We start from the raw sequence: 21,980 nt of genomic DNA on the forward strand, positions 1-21,980 counted from the left end.
AGACACTCTTGGTATATAAACAAAACTATAAAACCCGCCACGAAAGAAGTGGTCAACAGACAGCGAGTGAGTGGAGTATGATTCTCTTATCAAAAAATCACGAATTTGATTATTAATTCTACTGTGTAATTTGCGAGCTATTACACAAAAACGGAGTTTAGACACTGCACACCCTTGAATAAAATATGTTGTTTCATTTGTCACCCAAAAAAATTATTAAACTTGATCTCATTATCATGTTTGTCTGTTTCTTAATGTCTTCATAGATTCATATATCATTCCTTTGGTGGAAAAGGTCAACCAGTCCGAATTGTCGGTGTTGAGTGCCAACAGCAAAGATTTGAGTCGATTACACGCTTCGGTTGAGGATTAGAAAAAAATAAAAATGGAAGAACTAAAAAGTCAGACCAGAAGTGAAAGATCTTGATCATGTGAGCTTATATCCTCTAATAGCTACAGCACAAATGTGCTGGCTGGCGTGAAAATTACACAAGATTATCACCTAACTAATCCTCCCCCACCACTAAGAGAAAAGGTGAAAACCCTCCGTACAACGTAACCCGGGTATAAGATTTTCTTAGTATGATTTATTTGTGTGATTTATAGATTATTAAACAATAGCAGAATGACATTGTGGTCTAGTGGCACGAATTGACTTTCATAATGAAAAGTCATGGGTGCAAATCTCAGCTCACTGAAGGCGATATGAAAGAGTAAATATAAACAAATACTATATTGAGGTAAGATTTAGCTTCTCAATTTTCATGTCAATTTATTATGCTAAGATCTCCAAGTTTAATTGAATAACACTAATACTATAAATTGATGAAAAGAATAAAAGGACGGGGTCGCTGTCTTGATGTGCCAATTGCTTTTTGTTGGAAGGTAATAAGGATTCCAATAACACAACATTAGTGTGTGCCTTTTTTGTGGCACTAAAACTTAAAAGTATACGTTGCACTTTGTCTTTTCATGTAAACCCAAGCACAAAAGGATATGAGGAGCTGAGGAAATGTATGGCAGAGGAGAGCACAGTACTCACTTTCAATCATCAAGAAATGGAGCACTAGTTGGCATTAAAGAGAGTAAAAGAAGCACAGCCATGTTAAGCACTAACTGAAAATAGAGATGGCAATAGGTTGGCCGGGGTGATAACATTTATTATCTGTTCCAAGCAATACGTGGGCACTGACCTTTGTCTGGTTCTGATACCAAATTGAAGCATGTGCTCCATCTCAACTAAAAGTCTAAGCTCATAGTTGGATTGCATTAATGGCGCAACAATCCATAATAAAGCTTACTTTTTTGAAAGCATAATAGAGCTTACTAGTTCTATTAAAACACAAAATACTAAAAATATTATAAGATTTAACTATATATTAGTAATTTTATTTTATTTTATTTTTTGTAACACTCATGATTCTTTACAAGATAGTGTTTATCCGATCTATACTTTACATCCACCACCGGGTTCGATCCTGTGACCATCCATTTGAAATGATAACAGAAGTAATCACACTTCATAGTAGTTAGCACTATATACTAGTAATTATTATTTTACTATTAATTATACATATATAAATATATAAAAATAACATGGTGGGTTGAGTGAAGTTCTATGTGAGTTTTGTATATAAATCTCGGGTCCAACCCAACTAATTGCGGATTTAAAATTTTAAGACCTATCGCGCGCAATCCATTACTTGTTATTACCTAAAAAACTTGATCTATACAAGGTGGATTTATACATATTAGTATAGTGAATTAAAATTGTCTATCTCTACTTAAAAATTGAAAATATGAAGTAATAAAAGAAAGAAAGTGGGCAGTTAGATTAGATCAGAGATATCAGATGAATTAGCGTAGTTTAATACTTTAATTAGGTTTCCTGCAACTAGCGATAAATCTTGTAAGTAAAAAAATGTAACAGATAATGGCAAGAGGTGCGGATTACGCCACATTGCAACAACTCAGTTTCTGGGTTTTCTTAATAGTAACATATCTCAATTTATAAATTATGTACAATTTGTGACAATTTTTAATCAAGATTCTATATTGTCAAGTACTCTGAGGTTTGATAGAATCATTGATACATTTCATAAATAAGGTCTTAGTTCAAGTTCCAAATAATATTTTAAATTCTGTTATTTTTGCTAAACTGGGTCGTACTCAGCAAACCATTTCCTAACCAAAAACATATAAGCATCTACGCATGTTGTAAGTGAAAAAAGCTCATGGTGCAAAAACACAATCGTTATACCATAAATCATGATCCACATTGCTCGCAGAAGGCTAATAGCTAGACAGCTCAAACTAAGAAATAAACCTGAAATATTGTGGTTATTAAGTCAATTGTTTGACTAACTTGGCTAGGATTGCTCATTTTTATAATATAATATAATTATTTGCTCATGAACAAGTAAATTATTTGAAAGTTCATTTTTAGTGTACTATATAAAATGCATGTGCATTTATTACATTAAAAATGAACCTTTAACCTACTAAAAATGAAATTTATTAGTGCTCCATGGTGTAATTTGTTGCGAAAAATAATGATTGCAATTAAAAAAAATAGACAAAGAGGAATGATATAGGAAAATACTATGTAGACTCTCATTTTTAATTTACTCTTAACATCTACTTTCACTTTCAAATTCTTGATATGAACACTTTTATGGAGGCCTACATGCCGAAAACAATCTATCATTATTTGTCATATCAAGAAATAAAAGTGAAATAGTAGATCTTGAGAGTACTTATATGTGCGGCTGCCAAATTGACTCAATCACACACCACATTAAAAAGAGTAATTCTACTCTCATTTTCTACTCCCTATGACATTTTATGTATTGATTGCTTAATTTAGTAGGGGGTCATGATGTTTATCCATTTTTTTTCCTCTAATCAAATTTGAATACAAGTGGGAGTAGATTTTTGAGAGAAACTTTCCATTAAATGTTGTCTATCTATAAACCAGTTGGAACATATTGAACGCATCCGACCTTAGCTCAGTTGGTAGAGCGGAGGACTGTAGTGAGTGTTAGAAATCCTTAGGTCGCTGGTTCGAATCCGGCAGGTCGGATTTTCTTTTTGTCTATATTTTCGTTCATCCTTAAACACAAAATAAAAAATGATAACACCAAAAACCGCCGTTGCCGGGGATCGAACCCGGGTCACCCGCGTGACAGGCGGGAATACTCACCACTATACAACAACGACTTTTGCTTTTGTTCTTAAAAACTAAACACATAACTTATAAAACAAATCCCTATACAAATACATTCGGCATCATTAAGACATTAACCCAACCCACACAAATGATATTGGGTGGCACCTATTTGGCCCACCAGGTTCAATTTTTTAAAAAATTTGATTATAAATTAATATAAAAAAGTTAGGGGGTGAGCTTTAAAGCCCGCCAATTTTGCGGGACTTGAAAATCAATGCATGCCCCACCTTTTTTGTGAAGTGATAAGACATGAAATGTCCATAATTGTGCTTCATTTGTGCTTAATTTTACTTGAATGCTAGGTAAATGTAGTGAAACAAGGCTTAGTTTGATGTGTTTGTGATTGTAGGAAGTAAAAATTGGGCCTAGGCATGCATGAGCTTGAAGAGAGGATAATTTTGGAAGATATCAAGGAAAAATGATCCAAAACGGAGAGGCAAAAGCATGGCACGGAGCATGGGAGCAAAAGGCGGAGTTAAGAACACCTTTTCGAAGATCTAGAGGAAGATTTCACTTTGTAATTGCAATTGAACATCAAATCTCATATTTGCTCTTTCATTTTCAAACATCAAGCTAAGTTTTTCCATTTCAATTCTTGCATTTAATTTTCCTTGTGATCTTGAATTCAATGTTCATTACTTCAATTGCTTCTTTAATTTTATTTTCATTTCAATCATGAATAGCTAATCATCTATAGGGATTTGGATTGAATTCCCTTGTATGGTGTAATTTGTTGCAAAAGTAAAGATTGTAACTCAAAAATGAACAAAGATGAAGGATATAGGAAAATATTATGTAGACTCTCGTTTTTTACTTTGAATTCTTACTCTCATTTTCAAATTCTTAATGTAAACACTTTTCTAAAGGTTCACATGATAAAAATAGCTTATTATTGTTTGTTACATCAGGGAGTAAATTGTAAAAGTAAGGAAGTATCTCTAAATTCCTTCTAGTGGAAGGGTCATGCTGAAAGTGGCAAAGGTATTAGATAGAAAAGGTGGCAGAATCTCTGCAAACCTAAGAGCTCAGGAGGTATGGGTTTTAGAATCCTAGCTAATAATTTTCTTAAATTTAACTTTGTATCTGCTAAATAGTCCGCGAATAGAGTTGTTCATTACTTGTTAGGGAAGTTGTACTCATAGTTTATTGTAAGGAATATAGGTATACTCCTTTGGCCTATCTCATTGATGTACTTTTGTTCTTATTTGAATTAATGCATTTTCTTTAAAAAAAATCTAAAAAAAAAAAAAAAAAAAAAAAAAAGTAGGATACAAAGCAAAAAGTATTCTATATGTGCAAGTGCCGAATTGACTCACTGACCTGCAAAATTAAAAATCGATGCTTATAAATACTAACCAGTTGGAATGCTTAGTATTAATCCGATCTTAGCTCAGTTGGTAGAGCGGAGGACTGTAGTAGTTGCTGAAATCCTTAGGTCGCTGGTTCGAATCCGGCAGGTCGGAGTTCTTTTTTGTGTCTATATTGTCGTTCATCGTTAAACACAAAATTTAATAAAAAGACCATCAGATATCGCCGTTGCCCAGGATCGAACCCGGGTCACCCGGGTGACAGGCGGAAATACTCACCACTATACTACAACGACTTTTACATTTGCTCTTAAAAACCAAGACACATAACTGATAAAACATATCACTATACAATCACATCCGCATGCTGATAAGGCAACACGAAACCTAATACACCTGTTATATTTATACCATATAGTTGTATGAACAGAAAAACCATAAAGCTGATTATTAATGTTGTAATACAAATTTAGTGTTAAAATTAAGGATTTTAAATATAATTTTCTGATATAATCATTATAGCTAATAACTCAATCATGGAATGTCGTATTAAATTTTATTTAAAAAAAAAAAAAGTAATGGCGTTATTGTTTTGACCAAGAAGACTGTCAAAACCATAACCCCATTCCCCATTCCTATTTTTCACATTCACATTTCAAAAAGGCTCCTACAATTACAGAAGCAGTAACAATAACCACATGACTTTTATGGTCTGCAGATTACCACAAAGCAAGGGAGCAAAGCTCTAGGATTGAGCAAAAAGAGCTCTTCAACACTTGAATGGAGGCCAAATTTACCAGCTAACGAATCAAACCCACTCAGTTCCTGCAAATTCTCCACCGGCTTATGCACCCTGCCAGCAATAACTCTGCAAACTATCAGAGCTTTCTTCATTCCACCCTTCATTTCAATGGCTTCAAGCGCTCTCCTGCTTGTTGAAGCCGTGAAAACCCCAACCCCACCCTTCTTCACTCTGAACCCGTGCCTCAGAATCTGGCAAACTTGGCACTTTTCGGAGTTGCAGAGGCTGGAGGAGCTGTTCTTGCCCAGGGAGCACTCCACTGTGGTGCCGTGGAACCTTAGTAACTCGTTCCCGTCGGCCAGACAGCGCGCGTGTTTCTTGGCTAGTTTGCTGGCTTTGATCTTCACGGTTTCGCGATACTCCTCGAATCTTGCCAGCGTTTTCTGCATGTTGTGCACCTTCAAGATCCTCTCCATCCCATTACCATTGTTGTTGTTGTTGTTCTTATCTGGCTTTGATGATGTCCAGCTACTTCTGCAGATCATCTCCACAATGTTCCTTGAAGAATCTCCTTCAACAAGCTGTGTAACTGTAACAAAATTAAAGATGTTCCAAGGTTGCTATACAAGTTTTTTTCACTTTTGGTTCTAAAACTACCAACCATTTCCACATTTTGTTCTAGGTAGACTTTTAAAACTTTGTCACGTTTAGTCATCCAGTCTAATTTCTGGTCACCATGACCAAATTTGTATCTCTATGTAATTGAACATGAGTACATAATAAGCAAGTGTCTTATCTTGAAACTACAAAATTGTCATTTTCTATGATATTTTGTAGCTAAAAATTAAATTTTGTCATCAAGTGCCTAGAAATTAGGCCGGACTATTGCCTAATGACGAAATGTGGTAAGATTTTAAAAGTCATGAGACCAAATATGAAAAAATTAATAATCAAGGATCATATGAGAAAACAATCCAATAATCATAGGAATCCTACATCTTTAACTATTATTTTTTTCTACTGTTAGACAATTAGTCCCCATTCCAAAAACATAATCGTAGGACCAAATGTGTAACGAAGTGATTGTTGGTCTAAAAAATAGACAAAAATAAAAAAAATAAAGTTGAAAAACATATAATTTTGTTAAAATGTTACCTGCATGTTTGGAGAGATGGTGTGATTCAACAGCATCCCATTTTGAGAAGTGTTCACCACATTTAGGGCAGGTCAATTCCTTAAAGCCATAGAATTCTGGGCCGCCATTACTGGCTTTTGGCCTGCTAGGAACAATGCCACTAAATCCTGCAGCCCCTACTCTTCTTGAAAGGCTACCAGTTGACCCTTTAACTGTAGGACTACTACCACCTACCCCTCCAGGCTTCCTGTACTGTCTCCCAGGGCCCGGAGTCCCTGGCTTAAGGGTACACTGTACAAAGGGCCAACCACCACCAGCTCCGGCGGCGCCACCGCCGCCGTCCTGAAAAGAATAGCTCGTAATCTTGAGTTCACAGGTGGAGTTATTGAGAACCACCTCGTGGGTAATCGGATTCAAGAGCTCATTACTCCCAATAGATCTCGGGCTCTGCAAGTACGGCGTCGTCTCCCCATTATTGTACCTCCGGCTTCCATGAATCACCACATCTCTAAGATTCGCAATGGACCTCGAACACCCAGACCTAACCGTCGCCGTCTTCCTTGAGCTCCTCGTACCAATCGAAATCTTCTTGCTCAGATTCTTGTCGTCGCCCAAGCTCGGATCATGCACCTCCGCCGGCTCTGATCTGCACTGCAACGATTTCTTCAAAGATAACCAAACCGCCGGCATCTTTAATTTCTTCCGATCCTCAGCTCGCAACGTAACCACCGTACCGTACCCTCCTCGGCCTCTCCTATGCACAACTAACACATCTGATCTAGCTAGCCTGGAAATTCTTGTTTTACTAGGACAACAATTACTATATATCGTACCTTAAACCTGTGTGTCTTTTCATTCAAGACCCCATAAACGTCGTATATGGAAACCTCTTAAATTCTTAAAATATATTATTTCAAACTTGCATGCACCGAGTCCAATGAGCATTAAATTTTTGGAGATGGAGAGTAATTAATACTTATTACTACTCACTTATTAGTCAGTAATTAACTGAATGATTATGTTTTGTTTTTTACGTTGACAAACGTGACTGTCTAGCTAGTACGAATTGAAGTACTATATAGTAAAGAATGGTGTAGTGTGTTCTGTGAAAAGAACAAACTGTAAACAATACAGTATGGATTGAATTCGGGGGTAATTGGATTCGAATTTGAATTTAAGTTAAATTACAAAAATTATATACTAAAACTCAAATTATCAAGTTGCTTATATGGTATAATAAATCCCGCAAGTTGGCTGATATAGTGTCTACTTCTAATTAGCAAGTTTTAATTACTCCATCAGTTGATACATCAATCTATCAATTATCTATAGTGGATATTGATGGCCAACAAGTCCGTAATCGCTATATGAATGTACGTCTCTGAATAAAGTTCGCCTTGTAATTCTAATTGGCAAAGGACTACTGGGAGGTAAAATTAACCCAAAACCCGCCTTAGTGGTCTAACTCGGTTATATATATATATATATATATATATATAACTGACTAACTCAAATAAAAAAGACAATAGACAACTTTTATGTAAAATGAAACTTAAAAATTGACCTTTTGATTACCAAATTAACTGTTCAACTAACTCATCAGCTCCCTCTAAACAAACCCTAATTTATAGGTATACATACCCATCTGATATTCAAGAATCAAGATGGGAGGAACCAGCCGATCCTTATATGCATGTTAACTCAATAAATAATATACTCTATATATAGATGCATGTTAATTTCTTCAATTCCTCTTTCCTGTTCAGAGTGGAGAAAGAGACAAGAGAGAAGCTAAGGAAGATGGGCCCAAAATTTATTGAATATCTAACCACCAGTCCACCCTCTCTGTCGGCAATTGAAAATGTTACACAGACTGCTAGGTAAAGATACCTGCCAGGCCAGATCCACACTGTAACATTTCTTGTTAATTAAATACAATAAAATGAACATTAAATCCCTTATTAAGAACATGGCACGTGTATATATACTACTATACCAGTGAAGCATATATTAATTATTACAGCCTGTTGTATCACTCCTCAACACAATTCATCTGATACATTTAATTTTCCAACTTTGATCAGATTAATCATAAATTTTCAAAATCTCTCCAATTGAACTAACTGTACGGGCATGTTTTCTTTTCTTTTCTTTTAATTGGATGTTGTATAATGCATGCATGCATGTTAAGTCAGATTCAATTCCCAGAACTGGGTTCAAAGTAGTCTTGCATTCAACTCATCACTTAAATGGAATAATATAATCTTACAAAACACGGTTAATTAGTACAGTGATGATGATATACGATCAAGGCAAGGCAAGCATTCATGCATGCATGCATATATGCTGTCGTCTATCCAAGCTTTGCAAGAACATCATTCAAACTTGACACAGTTTCTGCGTAGTATTTCTCTGCATTAGAGCTGTCCTTCTTCTTTGCCGCATAGTCAAGCTGTTCATCAAAACAACGGTAAACTGAATGAGTTAAACAGTAAGTGTAAAATGGAAAGATGATATTTTAAGATTAACAAGGACAGGGTCATTCATACGGCGCTGATGTTTTGGAAGAGTTTTCCTGTCAATTCCTTGAGAGCTTTCTTCTCGTCTTTGGATTTAGCAGCGATGACAGTGTTGAGATCAAAGCGAAGGTATTCTGCCTTTGAACGGAGGCCATTTTGGACATAAGGCCATGCCTTCTTGGCAATCAGCTCCTTCACACTAATAATGTCCTTGGCTGACTCTTTGGCCCTTGCTGCTGCTTCAGATGGTGTCAATGGTTGCAGAAAGAACCTGTCCTTCAATGGCTTCTCAAGGTCTCTTGCTTCATCCGAGTTCAATGTCCCAGCTGCCATTACCACCACATACATATATATTACAAAATTGAACAAAATATATATGTTGGATGGTGCAACCCAAGCCAATTTGGTCAGACTTTTAACTAAGTTTGATGTGTTGAGCATATAACTGCAATCTAACTGATGGAGCATATACTTCAATTTGGGCGTGTTGAGCATATAGCCATTAATGTGCAATGCAACTATCAGCATATGCTTTTAGTTGAGATGGAGCACATGCTTCAATTTGATGTATTCTTAATCAGAGCAAGCTATTGACCTTCTTTGTTTGAATTGATACAAACTAGAAAGAAGTTGATACTAACTAGACTGGTTTACCATGTGCAGACAAATTAGGCTGGTTTACCCTGTCTCGGGTCACCAAATATACGTTTAGCAATGTCAAATTTGTAGTTTTTCTTTAATAATTTGCCCTCAATTCATAATGATCTAATGACTATCAACCAAATTAATCTATACTAGGGGATTATGGGTTGACTGATACCAAATTGAGTATATATATATATATATATGATATGCTAAACAAATGACAGATGATAAGAGATGAAGACTTACGGAGTCCACCGGAAGGTGGGGGAGGAGGTCCGACCTTGATTGACCTGGCCTCGGCAAGAACGGCTTGAACAAAGGACCCAGAAGCCAATCCGACGGCGGCGGCACCCAAGAGGGCACGGCGGCTGGTTTCTGCCTCGGCGGGACCTTGCTGGGCTCTAACGGCCAACCCTCCGGCGGGTCGGGGTAAACCCACTCTGGCGGTGGCGGTGGCGGAGCTCAGGCGGGCTGGGCCGCTGATCTGGAGGCTGCCTTCCAACACGGCCTTAGAAGATCCAAGAAGTCCGCCCACTGACGCCATAGCATGAGCCATATATCGCTTCGCCGGAGTGATTAAGTTGATGATGAGAGTTTGTGGCAGAAATTGTGGAATATAAGTTCAAGTGATGCAATCCCATCATTGTTTCTGTGATTTAGAGTGAATTACAGCGTGCCACCTTATCCTCCTTTGGATATGGCTTCCTCCAATCACTGCCTTCCATTTATGAGATGTCGGATTAGCATCTTTTCCACACACTGTCTTTGCGCCACGTGGATTTTTATTTTATTTTTATTTTTCATTTGACTATGATTCTTTTTTTGAATGATGACAAAAAATAAAAAACGTTTATCTGTCATTGCCCCGTGTAATACTGAGTAGTTCATAAATTATACATGAGAGGTAGACGATCGTTATAATTTTGAGTATATTGTTTGCTATTTTAACTTTATCATTATGATATTGTTTTGAATCGGGTTAGGGTTATAGTGATGTGTGCACGAAGCTTACTAAAAGTATATAATAGGATTCAAGACATTGATCTAGTAGCTGAGAAGTTTTTCTTAAAACTTGTTTTCAATATAATGTCATGATGAAAGTTTGATCCATGCCATGAATATTTTGGGTTTGGTTTGAATTGAATTTCTTGTGCGGCAAAAATGTACTTCTTAGTGTTGAGTTCCAAAATCATATTAGCTCGATTTACTTCTCCAGTGGTTTAAAGTGAGTTTATGAAATTCAAGATGGAATTCGAGTGTGAAGATTAAGATTTTGCCATTTTGAATCGTTTATTATGAATTTGAATGTATGTGAAGATTGTCTAGATTCATTGTGCTATAGCCATATATAAATAGTTGGAATAAGGTTCAAATTGGCCACTGAACGTAACCTGAAAATGCAATTAGGCCACTGAACAAAAAAAAAAAGTGCAATTAGGTCATTGAACACTGCAAAAACGTGCAATTAGGCCACTGAACTCTCCAAACGTATGCAATTTCACCGGATAGCAGGTTACCATCAATTTTAGCAGGTTACCTGCTTACGTGGCAGCTTAGTTGGCATTTTTAATAATTTTTAAAGAATTTTTAATAAATTTTAATAATTAATTATAATAATAAATTTTAAAAATGGAAAAAAAATTAAATAAAAAACAAAATACAGTCGTTTTTATTTTTATTTTTTATAAAAATTATTATTAAAAATTTATTAAAAATACCAACTCAGCTACCACGTAAGCAGGTAACATGCTAAAATTGAGGGTAACCTGCTAAAATTGGGAGTAACCTGCTACCAGGTGAAATTGCACATTTTTTGTGTGTTCAGTGGCCTAATTACACTTTTTTCCGTTCAATGACCTAATTGCATTTTCGTGTTATGTTCAGTAACCAATTTGAACCTTATTCCTAAATAGTTTAGAGTGTTGTAATTGGATTAGGATAGTTATGGATAACCTTGTCCTGTTCTCTCTTCTTATCCCTCCCTGATTCTCCAAAATCCTAGTTAGCTTGAATTCTGTACATGCATTTAGCTGTTGTATTCACACAACAGAGACTGCTACAGATACTTTAGATAGCTTTCAGAAAAATTTGCACTTTCAATGTATGTGTCACTGTGCAATAAATTTTGGTTTTATGAAAAAAAAAATATATTATGATTACTTTTAATTGTATAAGTTTTAATGAAAAAAAATCATTATTAATATTTTAACCTTTATAAATCTACCTTAATTAATATTATAATTTCAATAGTGCATCAAATATTATTTTCAGGTGAATTATCTTTCCTAATCAATTTGCAAAGTTATGATCTCAAAACAATGAATTTGTTCGCATGGCAATGGTCTAGCAGTTGAACACTTGAACAGTTGTAGTTTGAAACTGGTGTTTGGTACAGTATAGCTCGGAGAGTTTGAATACTTCAAACTTCATAACAAACAATTGAAATTAGTAGCACAAATCTTGGCAAATCATTGATTTCATTATTGTTGATGAAAAGTATAATATGTACGATACTTTATTACTCTTATTCAATTAAATAAATTAGTAGTTAAAACAAAAAAATATATATATGCATTTAATTAATTTAGAATTAGATGTCTGCTTTATTTAAAAAAAATTATTCATTATAAAAAAATTTAAAAGAAATATAATTTCATTAGTTATATTATCTTTATTTTCTACCATTCAAAAATTCTTTGTCTTCAAATTTATTAATTTATTATATTCACTACATTGTCCATTATTGTCTTGTTTTTACATTATTTTGTAATTAAATATCAAAGTTATCATTTCAAAAAAAAAAAAAAAAAAAAAGCTATAATACAAAACATGTTATATATATTTATTTACCAAGTATTTTATACAAATATAATAAATATTAATATTTTGTTCAATACTTTCACATGATGATAACCTACGACACACATCTCACAACACATGAAACATGTATGAGAAAAAATACTACTACTAAATATCAATAGGTGTTTGTAAGATAAGGAGTTCATATTACAACTAAAACCTCAGTCATATACACAGCAATGAAAATCTAAAGCTCCCAACACCATAATCTCATTGCATGATGAATCCCTCTATGATGCCACCGGTAACCTAATTGAACATGACACACTATCAATAAAAATATAAAAAAAGAGAGGACATGCACTGAAGATGAAAACAATGACAATGCTACCCAAAAGAGAATTAAGAAGAATTAGGGATGGAAATTTAAACCAAAAGTAGTATTTATTTAGACTATCGCTTTAAGACTAAGAATTTAGACTAGCGTTATTACAAAGTTGCAAACATTTATTTTAGTGACAATTATAATCAATCTCTCATATATTATCTTGAATTTATATACTTTAAATTACCGATTTAAATAAACAAATTCAACATTTATTTACCTATGCATAAACATCTCTTATATAATATTGCATTGATATACTTTGAAATACTTATTTAAAAATAATCATTGGCATTATCCCATTCGCGCGTAAAAAAACTAGTACATACAATTCTAATAAGAGCGAATAATGTTAGGCCCTTAACTGGAACAAAAAAATGTCAATAGTATTGTTTCTTAAAATGAATAGTTCATATTATTTTGATGTTAGTATTTTTTAATGATTTCCCTTATTTACCCTTTATTATATTATTTTATTCCTTTAAATATCTTAACTTCCATTAGTATAAACTTTAGTAACGAAATATTCCATTAGCTATTTATTATTTTTAACTTACTCATTAATTTCTATAAGAAAGGTCTAAGGTTCAACCACATCCCAATTAGAGTTGGCATAATTGTTAAACATATACTACGAATATGTTAAAATATATTTTAAAAAATATATAATATAAAATTTAACATAAACTTTATTCAAATAATTAGTCCGACTAAATACAAAATATTCAAAGTTAAGCATCAAAGATTATATATCAAGAACTTTAAAAATCATTTGATTTTTATGCATCGTAAGTTCCTTAGCTTGGACATGGCATCTAGTGCATGAGCCACAGAAGATGCTTTTTGCTCAATAGCTACATAAACACATATTACATTTTAATTTGAATGGGTTTCGAAGATCAAAATATTTTAGTGATAGGCCCATAAATGACCTAGGTAAATCCCTGAACTCTATTTTTAAAAAAAAAAAAAACACAAATTTAGGTAAGTTTTTTTTTTTCGTTTAATTTATCTTCTTTTGATTATTTAGATCAGAACAAAACTTAATATTTCAATTATACTTTTGCATTATTAGTATGATTTAGGTCATTATGGTATTAATATTTTTTGTATGTATTTTTATAATGGTACAATTGTACATTACTTTACAAATATTATACTATTTTTTTATCGGACAAAATTGTTCTTACATCATTGTTAGGCCTGCGCGACCTAATTACAAAGTTGTTGATCATAAATACAATTACACCCTGGACTCTAAAACGGTAGGATCATTTTCTACCGAATTGACAATGTTGACATCCCACTGGCTCCAATTGAACAAGTTTACACATCAGAATTTTATCAATGCATGAAAACTTCTAAAGAAATTTGTAAGTTAATTTTTACTATACCATTATAACAATATTTATTGTAACTATATATTTTGAATTATTTATTATCATTCTCTATTGACAGGAATTGTAACAATTATCATTGGCAAACTCTCAAATGAATTTGTCTCAACAATGAATGTAAATTAAAAAAAAAAAAAGTCAATAATGATTTCATTATTGTTGATGAAAATTATGTATGTTGATAAGTGCATAATTGTTCATATTTATATCTCATGTCTACCCCATATTTAGCCTTGTTTTGCTTATGAAGAGTCACAATATTGTTCAAAATGATCTTTATTTTGCTCATTTGATCCATTATGCACAATTCATTATCTTTGAGTAGAAATGAAGGATTTTAGATCATGTTGGATGCATTTGGAGTCAATGGGGAGCCAATGTGAAGTTAAGGAGATGGATGCAACACTTTCAAAGGAGCCAAAGAGTGATGTTTTCAATGGTGTTGATCATATGGACAAATTAAACCAAAGGCAAAAGTGGAATAAGTGTCAACAAGTTGAAATTCTCGCATGGTTTGGCCACTGTTCTGTTTTCGGGGCATATATCGGTCTAGAAATATCCAATTTATGTGATTCTTGTCCCATTGGAAAGAAGACTCAAAAAGATACAACTCATATTCAGACATCAAAGCCTAAAAAGGAAGCCACAGGGGTCGAAATTATCCTTGAAGTTGAAGTTCCAAACTTACAATTCAAAACTGACCACTGTTTGGTTTTTGGACCATATCTCGGCCTAGGAATGTTCAAATGAAGTGATTCTTGCGCCATTAGAAAGAAGACTCGAAGAGCTACAACTTTCATGAAGACCATAGTTCCAAATTCCGACGTTTAGAAGGCCAAAAGACACGGTCAAGTGCACGGCCGTGTCTGTGGCCGTGTATTTTCTGTGCATTCCAGTAGCTACTGCTGTTTTGGACACGGCTAGGGACATGGCCATGTCCCTGGCCGTGTCACCTCTGCTGCAACTTTTTATAAACTTCATTTTTTGTCATTTTTACTTGGTTTTGACCCATGGTTGAGGCCTAGCTTCTCTCTTTCACTTCTTTCATATTGTAGTGTTTGATTAGGTTTAGATTTAGATTTCTAAACATATTTCAAGCTTGTAATCAAGGATTCAACACTTGGATTCCAACATTTCAAGATTCTACCATCCAATTTCTTTAGAGAAGTGTTCATTCCTTTTATCTTTTTATTTTGCAAGATTTATGCTTATTACTTGTGTTTATGTGTTCTTTATACTATTTAATCATGAATAGTTAGTTTATTGACTTGAGTTAGGGTTGTATTATCTATCTTGATGCTTGATTTGTGATTATTGTAAAAAAATGGAAGAACACTACCTAGGGTTCATGTGTTTATGAAGGTGTTGTGTTTATATCTTGTTAATGTTTGATGTACACATTCATTAGCTTGTTTTTGGAGGATTCCTTGCCTCAACGAGAGTTGGGTGATGAATCCAAGCCACCCCTTGCATAGACCCGATTTCTTCTTACGAAAATAGGATAAATTGAGGGCTTTAGATGCTTTGTGTGCTTGATGGACTTGGAATTGATTCACCATGAAAGTGGGGCAATTCCTTGTTCTAATCCTTGTTTATTAATCATGAGAATGGTTCGTAGACTAGGATACCTTTGTGCATTCCCAGTTGACTCTTTGTTATTTGTTCTCCCTAATCCATAGGTTGTTGAAGCATCTAGATGATAATGCTCCCTAACTTGAGTCATATTCCTTTATTTTGTGTTTCCATCTTGTTCATATGTATTTTTGTTATTTTGTTTAGTTGCCGTAGCCTTAACCTTGTTATGATTTGCTTAGCTTCTTGTTGATTTTCTTATGTTAGTGCCTAGTTTCTTGTGATTGCATATTGCGTGCCATAACTCCCAATCCCCTGAGGACGATATTACACACCCGTACACTCACCACATCTTATTTTTGCTACATCATATGCCACTTTATTACTCTTATTAAATTAACTAGTTTTTTACGCGCATTGCGCGATTGGGATAATGCCCAATATTTTTTTTAAGGGAAAATGACACTTTTTCCCCCTAAGTTGTATAATTATAGTACTTTTTCCCCCTGAATTATTTAAGTGGCTGTTTTTCCTCTGAAATGTTAAATGGACACATTTACCCTTAAAATAAATATTTCATTTAATTTTCTTATGCAACAAATTATGACCACGATTTGGTTCAAACCGAATAGACATTATAGCAATCAAACCGAAATATTCCAATTATAATTTAGAAGTGAAATCCGATATTTAGAGTTTATTAAAATCGCGAACCGGAACGGGCGGTTCATGTTCCGAACTGAAAAAAAAAAACATTTATTGTTGAATTTAGACTATTTCAAAATAAAAAATGAAATTTTAAAATAAAGACGGTTCAAAATCGTGAACGGGATCCAGAACCGTCAGTTTACGGTTCAGGATCCAGTTTTTTCGATTCATAAATTTAATAAACTGAAATCCAAATATTGGGTTCTGATCTGAATCATAACCGAAAACTTTCAATTCAATTGCTAAAGTGTCTGGTTCAGTTCAAACCGAACCGTGATCATCCCTACGTATACGAATAATTTGTTAGAGAAGAAAAAGAAATAAAATATTTACTTTAAGGGTAGAAATGTCAATTTAATATATTAGGGGTGAAAACTGCCACTTTTAGAATAATTGAGGGGACTAATGTGCTTACATGAATAACTCAGGGGGAAATAGTGCTATAAGTATACAACTTAGGGGGGAAAAGTGTCATTTTCCTTTTTTTTTTTTTAAATAAGTACTTTAAAGTATATCAATGCAAGATTATATTGAAATTGTTCATGCATAGATAATTGAATGTTGAATTTGCGTATTTAAATAGGTAATTCTAAGTTTACAAATGCAAGATAATATATTCAAGATTGATTATAATTGTCAATAAATTAATTATATATGTATGGTTAAAACCAAATACGGAACATAAAGGAGAGCAAATAAAAATTAGGGCATAAAATATTAAATATATACTAATATTGAAGAACTAACTACTGATTGCCAAACAAGGACATTGCGAGGTAGTTTTCCACTTCAATTTGTTGTGTGATTTGAATACTCTTTTTGTCAATAAATTCTCCAAGTAGTTAATATGATTGGCTTAATTATATTTTTTAAACAATTATTATTATTATTATTATTATTATTATTATTATTATTATTATTATTATTATTATTATTATTATTATTATTATTATACCCTTAAGTCATTTTATATGTTAATCTAAACAACTAATTTTTTCAAATATCTTTTTATCAACCGTTGAAATAATTCGCTGGTCAAATCCGCTAACGCTAACCGCTAACTGCTGATTATCAAACAAGGACATTGTAAGATAATTCTCACTTCAATTTGTTGTGTGGTTTGAATACTCTCTTTGTCAACAAATCTCTCAAGTAGTTAATATGATTGTCTTCATTAATTATAATTTTTTAATTTTTTCATGGTATTAATAAATACTTGGTAAATAAATATATAGCATTATTTTGTATTATAACTTTGATATTTAATTAAAAATAGTGCACAAAAAAGATAATAGACAATGTAGTGAATATAATCAATTGATGAATTTGAATGTAAAGAATTTTTACATTGGAGAAATATAAAGACAATATAACTAATAAAATTATTTCTCTTAATTAATTTATTGATATATAATGAATATTTTTTTTAATAAAGACATTGTAGGGACAATGTAGCGAATATAATCAATTGATGAATTTGAATGTAAAAAAATTTTATATTGAAGAAAAATAAAGACAATATACCTAATATAATGAAATTATTTCTCTTATTTAATTTATTGATAATGAATAATTTTTTTTGAATAAAGACATTGTAGACACATAATTCTAAATTAAAGAAATGCATATGTATTATTTTTTGTTGTAGCTACTAAATTATTATTTTTAATAATTTAATAAGAGTAAAATAGAGTACTAATTATGCCAAGTTTGATTGGGATGTGGTTCGAACCTAAGACCTTTCTTATAAAGGATAAATTAGAAAATCTTAAGGAAAAATTAAAATCTGAGCCATTCATTTGATTAAAAAATTTGACCGCCATTTTTTCTACCTATTATAGGTCTAACTATCTCGGACTCTTATTAGTATCTTAGTATTATTGCCTAATAGTATGTGTATATACTTTAAGGAAATATTTATTATCAATGTCAAATTACAATTCTAATTGCTTTTTATAGCTTTTTTTTTTCGTTCGATCATTATTCAGCGTTCGACAATTTGCAACCATAGAGAACGACAATTTTTCCAAACAATTTATTTTCATCTCTACTGGGCATCAATTAAAGTCATTGCACAACGCTCGTGTCTTGGCTAGTGTGTGTGTGTGTGTGTGTATATATATATATATATATATATATATATATATATATATATATATATATATATATTACAAAGTTCGGTTTACCATTCAGTTAACCAAAACTTTCACACTGAATTAAGCGTTAACGGAACTTTGAAAACCCCCTTTAACCATTAACCAAATCGAAAAATTAAATTCGATTAAATAATGGTTAATCAAACTTTGTCGGTTCGATCAATTAATCGAAAATTATCTGGAGTTTAATTTGATCTTATCCGAATTTTGAGGGATAGACATTATTCTTATTGCATTATCATGAACGTACATGAACTATTACAAAGTCCAATACATATGTATAATTATAGATAGATTTGGTATGAAGTGGAGAGTTTTGAAGTTTAATACTGGCTACATAGTCGTTGGGAGAGAGGGACCCATCCTGTGGCAGGACCACATTTCTCACCGATCTCTACTTCGGCCCGACTTTGAATAAAGGAAGCTTGCAAGTCTTTCATGCAGTCGCACACTTATTTATAACCCATAAATTCTGCGAACGTGGCGATGGCGCCTAAGTTGTTGCAGCATTCCCGCGTCGGCTTATCTACGTGTCCGTTGAGGTACTCTACGCAATCCCAGATATAAAAGCTCACGTTTTCGCAACCCTTAAGCTCTAGGCACTCGGAGATATTCGAAACTGCAACAAACATTGACAGGCACAGAAGGACAAAATATGAAGAAAAAGAAGAAGAAAAAGAAGAAGAAGAAGAAGCCATTTTTATAGTTTGTATTATTTTTCTGATCTCCTTTTGTTATTTGGGATGGTAAACTATGTTTATATATAGTGTTTGTTGGTAACGTACGCAATTAACAGACCAAACTCAAGGATATTTTTGTAAAATCAAATTTAGAATTATTTTAGTAAAATTATTGATTTCATTAATTATCCATATATATATTTACATAAAATTATCCTATTCTCAATCAAATAAAGTTACAAATTTAAGTCTTCTATAAATGTCATCGTGAATCGCATCGATATTGACGACGACAAATTCATCAATATAATCAATAAGTAGTATAACAAAAAGAATAATTAAGATATTTTACTATTAATCTTTTAGGAAAGATTTTGGTTAAACTACCTACGAGGTCCCTGTACTATAGTGTTTTGTTCAATTTAGTCCTTATACTTTTATTTTGTTCAATTTAGTCTCTGTACTTTCAAAAGTAATGCAATTAAGGACAATATATAGTTAACGATGTTAATATTATCGTTAACTTAGGTTACGTAGCACTGATGATATTTATATTCCTACTCATATATTACTTTATAAATATTTAAAATCTATCATTTTTACCACCAATATATTAAATTAGTATGTCCAAAATAAATAATTACGACCATGTTCGTAATGAGATTTAGACAATTGTCCTTAGTTTTACCACTTTTTAAAGTAAATGGACAAAATTGAACAGAATAAAGGTACAAGGACTAAATTGAACAAAACATTATAGTACATGGACTTCATAGGTACTTTGACCAAAGATTTTGCGTAAAAAAATTGAATAAAATTGATTTTTGATAATTTAACCGTATTTTACTATTAATCTTTAAGGAAATTAAAATTGTGCGTAAAAAAAATGTAATAGAATCAATTATTAATAATTTTAATTTAAATTAAAGTACATATATTTTCCTATCCGTAATACAATTTTACTTATTATTTTATAAATTTTTTAAATAATAATTGATAATATTATTGTTCAAGTATAATAAAAATTATAATTTTAATTGGTAATCTATATTCTATATCTCTCTATCTCCATCTCTCTCTCTCTCTCTCTCTCTCTCTCTCTATATATATATATATATATATATATATATATATATATATATATATATATATATAAAGTAAAATCCTCCTACATTATTTTTTCCGTTCATACTTTTGTACTAAATTAATTAAATATTATATATTTTTTGGTCAAATAATTAATAAATCTTATTTGGTAAGCAAATACTTAATGGTAAGTATTGGGCGGTGATTTTAGACAGATTCTTCCAGTTATTCCAAAAGCAACGAGACCAATGATTGTGGGAACCACTATTAATTCTTCATACCTCTGGAGGAATTGCAAGGTATTGAGGCTCATGAAAAACTACAAAGCTTAGCTTCAAACGAAGATAGACATACGGTTAATTGGTTCTCAAGATGGATTGTAGACATCGTTGATGGGATTACAGGGTTTGTAAACAATGGTTTGTTTGAGATCGATATTCCACCAAGGTTTATGTTGAAGTGTGGACCTGATCTAATTTTAACTATAGTTGAAAGCATCTTCCCAACCGCAAAGTATGAAATGCTAGAAGAGTCACACCTAGAAGGACGAGCGATCCTCTCACTGACTTTAGATGTTGTTGATCAAATTAATCAGTATATGTGTGACATGAACATTGCAGAAGGTCGGACGTATTTAAGATGTGACTCTTTGTGTAAGGCAGAATCAGATGGTGATAATCTCTCACAAGTACACACTCTTGAATTTTTAAATAGCTTGAGATTGTCTGGACTTCCTAATCATTTATTGACAATAAAGGTTGGTGCACCTGTTATGTTACTGCGAAACATAGACCACTCTCTTGGTCTTTGCAACGGTACGCGCCTCATCGTTACAAGATTGGCGGATCATATTGTCGAAGCAAGAATAGTTAATGGAACGCAGCAAGGAAACAAAGTTCTTATACCACGAATGTCTCTCATCCCTTCTGATACGAGATTGTCGTTAAAGTTCCAGCTTAAACAATTCGCGGTGATGCTAGCATATGCAATGACTATCAACAAAAGTCAGGGTCAAACACTAACTCACATTGGCTTATTGTTGAAAAAAATAGTCTTTAATCACAGTCAATTTATGTGGCTTTTTCCCGAGTCACTCATCCTGATGGCCTAAAGGTTTTAGCTCTAGACGAGGATGGACAAACTTCTGTTACTACTACTAATGTCATCTACAAAGAGGTTTTCAACAGTGTCTAATTCAAAACAGTTATATTATGTATTCTTGAGGGTTGCAAAACTCGGCCCCGAGCCTTGCCGTTTTGGCCTAAAGGCGGCCAAAACTCGGCCGGCCGCCTGGGCGGCCAAACTCGGCCGAGTCGACCAATTTCGTCCGATTTTGACCGATGTCGTCTTTCATTAATTATTGATTTTAATATTATTATGACGTTATGACTTATAAATTATCATTATTTCATTTATTTAGATGTGTTATTTGATTGAATGTTGAAAACAACCTCATTAAAATTGTCAAACTACAAGCCTGTCACTATTTTAAAAAAAAATTTTTGGTGCCCACCTAGCGCCGCCTAGATTCCGCCTAGGCGCTAGGCGCTGCTCGGCCGCCCGACTAGCGCTTAGCGCCTACTGCAACCATGGTATTCTTCTTGCACAAATATAACAAAA

The 21,980-nt window shown here is 33.0% G+C and overlaps 2 protein-coding genes and 3 non-coding genes across 5 annotated transcripts; 2 read left to right on the top strand and 3 right to left on the bottom strand.

Annotated features, from left to right (window-relative positions):
- The first annotated feature begins 2,997 nt into the window (after window positions 1-2,997).
- TRNAY-GUA lies at window positions 2,998-3,082 on the top strand. Its single transcript is given in 2 exon segments — window positions 2,998-3,034; window positions 3,047-3,082. It is a non-coding gene; the product is annotated as a tRNA-Tyr (tRNA).
- Window positions 3,083-3,147: 65 nt separating this feature from the next.
- Window positions 3,148-3,219, bottom strand: TRNAD-GUC. The gene has a single exon. It is a non-coding gene; the product is annotated as a tRNA-Asp (tRNA).
- A 1,389-nt stretch (window positions 3,220-4,608) lies between these two features.
- On the top strand, window positions 4,609-4,692 carry TRNAY-GUA. Its single transcript is given in 2 exon segments — window positions 4,609-4,645; window positions 4,657-4,692. It is a non-coding gene; the product is annotated as a tRNA-Tyr (tRNA).
- Window positions 4,693-5,082: 390 nt separating this feature from the next.
- Window positions 5,083-7,378, bottom strand: LOC109164699. The gene is made up of 2 exons (XM_019313241.1): window positions 6,434-7,378; window positions 5,083-5,867 (listed from the first exon to the last, which is right to left on the bottom strand). Exons 1-2 carry the CDS (start codon window positions 7,101-7,103, stop codon window positions 5,242-5,244), a joined length of 1,296 nt encoding a protein of 431 aa, XP_019168786.1. The 5' UTR covers window positions 7,104-7,378; the 3' UTR covers window positions 5,083-5,241.
- Window positions 7,379-8,614: 1,236 nt separating this feature from the next.
- On the bottom strand, window positions 8,615-10,212 carry LOC109165818 (oxygen-evolving enhancer protein 3-1, chloroplastic). The gene is made up of 3 exons (XM_019314761.1): window positions 9,824-10,212; window positions 8,963-9,258; window positions 8,615-8,865 (listed from the first exon to the last, which is right to left on the bottom strand). Exons 1-3 carry the CDS (start codon window positions 10,131-10,133, stop codon window positions 8,767-8,769), a joined length of 705 nt encoding a protein of 234 aa, XP_019170306.1. The 5' UTR covers window positions 10,134-10,212; the 3' UTR covers window positions 8,615-8,766.
- Window positions 10,213-21,980: the final 11,768 nt, after the last annotated feature.

This window comes from Ipomoea nil, unplaced genomic scaffold (genome assembly GCF_001879475.1).
Source record: "Ipomoea nil cultivar Tokyo-kokei standard unplaced genomic scaffold, Asagao_1.1 scaffold3069, whole genome shotgun sequence".
In the NCBI taxonomy this organism is placed as follows: Eukaryota; Viridiplantae; Streptophyta; class Magnoliopsida; order Solanales; family Convolvulaceae; genus Ipomoea; species Ipomoea nil.

Coding starts and splice junctions, on each gene's coding strand:
- LOC109164699 (XM_019313241.1), bottom strand. CDS start 7,103: ATGCCGGCGGTTTGGTTATCTTTGAAGAAATCGTTGCAGTGCAGATCA. Junction 5,868..6,433: donor CCATCTCTCCAAACATGCAG/GTAACATTTTAA, acceptor ATTTTGTTACAG/TTACACAGCTTGTTGAAGGA.
- LOC109165818 (XM_019314761.1), bottom strand. CDS start 10,133: ATGGCTCATGCTATGGCGTCAGTGGGCGGACTTCTTGGATCTTCTAAG. Junction 9,259..9,823: donor CCCACCTTCCGGTGGACTCC/GTAAGTCTTCAT, acceptor TGGTAATGGCAG/CTGGGACATTGAACTCGGAT. Junction 8,866..8,962: donor TCTTCCAAAACATCAGCGCC/GTATGAATGACC, acceptor TTTGATGAACAG/CTTGACTATGCGGCAAAGAA.